Source organism: Pimephales promelas, chromosome 13 (assembly GCF_988280905.1).
Source record: "Pimephales promelas chromosome 13, fPimPro1.hap1.1, whole genome shotgun sequence".
NCBI classification, from domain to species: Eukaryota; Metazoa; Chordata; class Actinopteri; order Cypriniformes; family Leuciscidae; genus Pimephales; species Pimephales promelas.
This window is the reverse complement of record NC_142781.1, coordinates 19,538,712-19,545,042: the sequence shown is the minus strand read 5'-3', so window position 1 is coordinate 19,545,042 and position 6,331 is coordinate 19,538,712. Positions and strand designations below refer to the sequence as shown.

General features: G+C 36.3%; 1 protein-coding gene across 1 annotated transcript; it reads right to left on the bottom strand.

Moving 5' to 3' along the window:
* Nucleotides 1-134: 134 nt before the first annotated feature.
* sgcb (sarcoglycan, beta (dystrophin-associated glycoprotein)) lies at nt 135-5,967 on the bottom strand. Its single transcript, XM_039693366.2, has 7 exons — nt 5,884-5,967; nt 5,670-5,735; nt 4,204-4,413; nt 2,974-3,159; nt 2,683-2,874; nt 2,364-2,495; nt 135-2,061 (listed from the first exon to the last, which is right to left on the bottom strand). The coding sequence occupies exons 2-7, from the start codon at nt 5,682-5,684 to the stop codon at nt 1,855-1,857; spliced, it is 942 nt and encodes a 313-aa protein (XP_039549300.1). The 5' UTR covers nt 5,685-5,735; nt 5,884-5,967; the 3' UTR covers nt 135-1,854.
* Between the last annotated feature and the right edge of the window lie 364 nt (nt 5,968-6,331).

The following is a 6,331-nucleotide window of genomic DNA, read 5'->3' as shown; positions in this document are numbered from 1 at the left end:
TAACCAAAATCAATAACTGAAAAGTAAATGAATCCCTTAACTCAGTCGCTGTATGATATAACCATACTTAATATTTGTTAGCACTGAGATTGTTAATCTACTGTAACAGTACAAACAATCACAATAGACATCTCTTTTCAATCAAAACCTGCTTTTGAAATTTATTAACAAAAACATTGCAGTGTGAAAGCATTGATTTTCCCTATCAATATATTTGTGATTCTAACTAAAACCACAGACATGATCACATGGTTTCAAATTAATTCATTGCAGGGTTGAAAAGAAAGTCTGACATCTGACAATTAGTCTCTTAAGCACAGAGGATTTTTAGCTTGGACATCACAATAATACTGTATTCAAAAACAACAATAAATACCACACATGTACCCCGAAAAACCAGGCCAAGAAGGTTATATTGCACAAAAATATCACACTTGTATAACTCAAATATATATCACAGAAGTTTCCTGTTATTCTCTTATCAAAAGATATTAGATGGTGCACACCTAAAAACATGTCATTAGGCGACAAGCCATTAGTCATTAGTCCATGGCACTTTAAGAAGGGCACTAAAATACAAAACCTTGAAAATATGTGCCAGAATTGATGTGTCACTAACCACTGTTTCAGGATCAGGCTTACAGTGTTACTTACATAAGATGCGGCTGAAATTGTTACAAAAAAATGAAAATGAAACAAATTTGTTTTTGTGCAATAAAAGTAATGACTTTATCCAACAATTTCTTTTCTTCCGTGTGAGTCTCCGTGCTGTTCACGTGAGCACCACGACACATGCGTGTGATGCTGACGCAGGATCCCGTCAACACTGAGTCGGCGTTCTGATGTAGAACCTGGAAGCGCTGCACTGTGTTTACAATGTGAACAGAGTCAGAGACTGACATGGAAGAGAAGAAATTGTTGAATAAAATCCCTTTTTTTGCGCACAAAAAGTATTCTCGCAGCTTCGTAACATTAAGGTTGAAACACTGTAGTCACATGGACTATTTTAATGATGTCTTTACTACCTTTCTGGGCATTGAAACTGGTAATAACACAGCATTCTACGGTGGCTCAGAAAGCTCTCGGATTTCATCAAAAAGATCTTAATTTGTGTTCCGAAGATGAACATGTTTGAAATTACATGAGGGTAATTAATTACATAATTTTCATTTTTTTGGGTAAACTAACCCTTTCAATAATATTGGCCACTTTAAATCCCCTCTTCTAAAGCCAAAATGACCATGTAGAAATAGTCTTTCAGAATAAACAATACAGAGGGTTTATGACACTATTTTAACATTTGTATCAGTCAAACAACATCCCCCTTTATGTGGCGATTTGATGGTTATTAATGACCAGAGGGGATTGTAAAAGAGTGTAATACTGCTCAGAAAATCACTGGACTCAAATTACTCGGCTATGATAAAATATATAAAGCACATGCAGTGAAGGTTGAAAGTAGGCAGCTTAAAGACTGTAAATCACTGAGGTAAGCCAATGATAATGCACAGGGAGCTCTCGGCCATAAAAAAAACGGTACTGTTTGTGCTCTTATGGATTTATGGTTGTAGGGAGCGATTATCATCATAGAGGTATGTGTGTAAGTGTGTGTTCTTAGACCTCCAATAAAGTTGAGTGGGCATGTAGTGGAAACTGTCCTGGTTGGTGGGAGTGTGAGGGCGGATAGTGTGAATTTTTTTGTATATTGCATATGTAAACTAATATTATAAGCTAATTATTGTCCAGTTAAAAAAAAAAAAGAACACCCATCTTTACATCTTCAACCGAAATGCCATGTTTCATTTGAAAACGTTGATGAGCATGTGTATTCCAGTGGTATTCATCTCACTTTCATCAGTGTGCTGCTCCACAGGGATTGTCGGACGTTTGGCAGCCCATGTTGGGGTATTTGACCTGCACTCTGAACAGTGTCCCATCTGCACACATGCAAAGTTTGTACCTCTCCAACCCCTCATTGAAGTACAAGTCTCCCCCCAGAGAGGAGTTTGGTATACGTGAAGGACTGAACATCACTGAGCCATTTAGAATAATGCTGTTTTCCTGCAAACAAAACAGAAAAAACATTCATACAACTCATACTATATGTTCAGATTCATAATTACGATCCTTTTCAAAAGTTTGGGGTCAGTAAGCAGCTCAACTGGTTTCAACTGATAATAATAAGAAATGTTTCTCGAGCACCAAATCAGCATTAGAATGATTCCTGAAGGATCATGTGACACTGAAGAAGTAATTGTAAATGCTGAAAACTCAACTTTGCCATCACAGGAACAAATTACATTTTAAAATATATTTAAAAAGACAAGTTACTTTCAATTGGAATGACAATTTACAATATTTACCGCTTTCAGCTCGATGTCCCCACCCATGGTGAACTCCACAGTTTTGCCCATGATGTAAACTCCCTCATTGCCACGAATAATGGCCTTACCGTCTCCTTTGATAGTGAGGTCAGATGATGCATTGCTGGTGATCTGCAAAGTATGGCACTGAGTCACTGTACAAACACACCTCTAAGACGATCATAAATCTCACATCAAGGCTGTAAGATTTGTCCTGTGTCGTATGCAGTGTGATTAGGTACATCTACTTGTTTCAAATGAACTCACTTATTCAGGTTTCATAAGCCTATGAGTCATGACTATGAGTACAGTTGCTTACTCTCTCAGTAGAAGCTTTCTTCACATTTAGAATCTTGACCTCTTTGGGCAGGTGGAACTCATGGTTGTCAAAATCAGTGCTAAAGAACGTCGTCTGGGTGCGGGGGTCAGTGAAGGAGATGCCCAAGTCGCTGATGATAGACGTTTTATCTTCCTCCACGCTCAGCTTAGTGTTGCCTTGCTGAAACACCACCTGCAACACGCAGAAAACCCCTAAATTAATACACATTCTCATATAATCACTCAGAGGATACAGATTTGCAAGAGAAAGTCAGATACTATGCTGACTGACTGGGTTATTGTTGCCAGTAATGACGAGGTCCTGGTCCTTCCTGCCGCCCACTGTGCTCTTGTGCAGCGGGTGAACCACACCCATATCGGCCTTCTGTTTGAAGCGTAGCAGGCCGCTCTCGTGAAACTCCATACTTTCACAACCTCCCGGACCTATCCGTATAACTGTCCATATGACTAGAGTTATCTATAAAAGACAGACAGTGATAATGTATGAGTGTCTCTGTATTCAAGCGAGTAGTAGAGATGTAACTGAAGTCGTTTTGAAAGAAGTCACAAAGTGACTCACTTACTCACAAGGCCGCATTTATTCAAAACTGAGAATTTTTAGATTGTGGAATATTATTACAATTTAAAATAACTTTTAAATGGGATGACAATGTCTTCAGTATTTCTAAAGTGCATTTTTTTATCATCAATGTTGCAAACAGTTGTACTGCTTAAAGGAGAACTCCGGCGCAAAATGAACCTTTGGTCTAATAAAACATTGGTACCTAGTCAATCGTTCTCAGAGAGGAGCCATCTTAGAAAAAATGGTCTCGATAAGTCGATCCCCGAACGCCGTTCATACAGTTCAGAAGTTCGCAGAACTTCATACAGTTCAACTCACTCAGCACGACGTTCGTGGTTTGACTTGTCGTGACTGTTTTCCAAGATGGCTCCTGTCTGTATACACGAAGTGAACTGTCTTTATAAAGTATCTTCTTATTAAACGGTCTGTACACTTACAAAGTTCTTAATGCTTCGTTTTGCATGTATGGACCCTCATTTTGTTACTGTGTTAGTGTGGGGCTATTTTGCACCTTGTTAGTGGTATAAACTAGCGATTTCTTTTTACTTAGAACATGCCCCCATTACTAGCATTAAACACTAAACAGTTTTTAGAGATAAAACTCTTTACATTCGATTATCATGAAAACAAATCCTGGAGAACGGTTGACTATGTACCAATGTTTTATTAGACCAAAGGATCATTTTGCGCCGGAGTTCTCCTTTAACATTTTTGTGGAAACTGTGACTGATTTCCCCCCTGGATTCTTTGATGAATAGAAGGCTCAAAACAGCATTTATTTGAAATGCAAATTTTGTAACATCATAAATGTCTTTGCTGTCACTTTTGATCAATTAATTGAATCTCTGCTAAAAAAAAAACAATTATATGCTAGTTTTTAATTATATCCTTTCAAATTTCTAATATCACACAGGCACAACAAACAACTGATAAACTCACAATGAGATTAATGAGCGCAAGCAGAAAGAGTAGGATGACTATGCCAATGGCAATAATGCCCTTGCGACCCCTCAGTCCTGTCTTGTGGAGTCGCTCCTCTTCAATTGGAACATATCCAGCCTTAAAATTACTGTTGTGCTCTTTATTAGCTGATCTGCGCTCGATAGCCTTCTCCCTCATAGATTTCTTCACTGGGGCATTTGAGATTTCCTTTGGATATAAAGAAAAAAGGATGACTAGATGTTACAATTATTGTATGTTACTGCACATTTAAAATAGACAATCCATTATTGCTACAAGTGTTCTGCCATTAAATTTCACATCAACAAGAACCTCTTCAAATATTCAGCTTTACTTACATAGATTGCTGTCAGTGCTGATGAGTTTGGGTCGGGTGTAAACATTTTTATAGAAGAACCAAAAATACTTAAGCCTCAATGTATATAATGCATAAAAAACCTTTTCCATTTACTTTCAAACAACTGGTTGAAGCTAATTTTTAGTGGATTTGAGTTTGCACAGGTGTCCTTAAAGAATAGTCAATGGTGTAGTTCATCACTCACTAATGTTTGACAGCCACAAAGTATCAAAAAACGCTTTTCTTAATTTGAACATTATACCTATTACATAACACTATATTAATATACATCTTATTCTTTTATATAATAACATTATATCTTTTTTAATCATTTTAAATCTATCAAATGTATTTTTGTTATTAAACTATCTTTAGTTTAATATTTAAATACCATTTCAGTTTAATATTTTATTATTTAGTTATATAATTATGCAGTGCAATGTTCTTTAAATGCCGAAATACCACTGTATAATATAGAGAAATATTTAAGAAAATATATAATTCAATCTTCCTTTTTGAAATATTTAGCATGCATTATTTTGAGCGCACTAAATAGTGACAACTGATCACGCGAGTTATGTGGTGGTCTGATTTGGGAATATGCAAATAATTACATCCTACATTGAATAATAGTGAACTGAAGAGATGAAGTGGCATAGTTCTGCAATATTTCATCCATATATCTTCTTTTAGAATGAATCAACAATAAACACTTTCAGTGTAATAGCTAAATAAGAAACCTGTGTTGCAGTCTCAGGAATGCAGTATGAGTTCGTCTGTCAACATATGTATGCCTAAAAATAAATGACACGCAACCCGTTCCTCGGTAATAAATTAGTGTTTGTTTTTAGACAGAGGTTTTATTTTCAAGCACCAAAGTATCATCTTTCTGTATAACGAGTGCAAATGTAACACTGCAATAATGAGTAATTTTTTCCATGAAAGATCCGGACATAAATTGCGGTGATGATCGTTACCCATTCACATACAAAAACTATTGACATTGTTTGAGGTTTGAAGTTAATATACACGACTCGTGTTAACACCGAAAGTCGCTTGAAAAGCATCACAACGGAGAAAACATTTACATTTCACATTGAAAACAGACCTGCTCCGACGCCATGTTGACCCTCCCTCTCTGAACGCACAGACTGCACTGACAGCTTCACACAGCCTGAGGAGAAACCACCGCGAGAGAACCGTTATACAAACAATAATCACAAATGGCCAAACTTTCACGTGAAATATACACTTCAAACATATCTATCTTATATAATGTAATTCCAGAAACACAGACCAAGTTTGAAGAGGGAATGACTTACTTTTAAGGGAGCAGCTACGAATTGTTAGTGGTTTGTTCCTCCGCTATAAAGAGCCAGTTGTGAATCTCAGACACGCCGTAAAAGGAAAGTACAAATAAAGACATTTTCCCCCGTTCAATGTTAATGCTACAGAGAACCTGTTATAACTTGACTATTATTTATTTTATTCTTTCATTTCGTTTCCCAGTTCTAAAATATTAACAGAAAAACTACAGTAAACATTTTAATGTCAAAATTATACCCTAAATATTTTAAAAGACAAATAGGGTAAATGCATGTAAAGTGGGTCACTCTTTGTTAAACGTGTAATTTAGATAGGCTACAAAGATGTTTTTTTTTCTTTTCTTTATTACTCTTGTTGACTATAAGGTTCAGCTATAATATTTCAATTTGAATACAAATATAATGTGTTATTTGCAAGGTATAACATTTTGAGATCATGCAGCCC

Bases quoted from the DNA above. Each gene is read 5' to 3' on its own strand.
- sgcb (XM_039693366.2), bottom strand. The intron at 3,160-4,203 runs GTGAGTTTATCA...TGTCTTTTATAG, and splicing joins TTGCGCTCATTAATCTCATT to ATAACTCTAGTCATATGGAC. The intron at 2,496-2,682 runs GTAAGCAACTGT...CATACTTTGCAG, and splicing joins AGAAAGCTTCTACTGAGAGA to ATCACCAGCAATGCATCATC.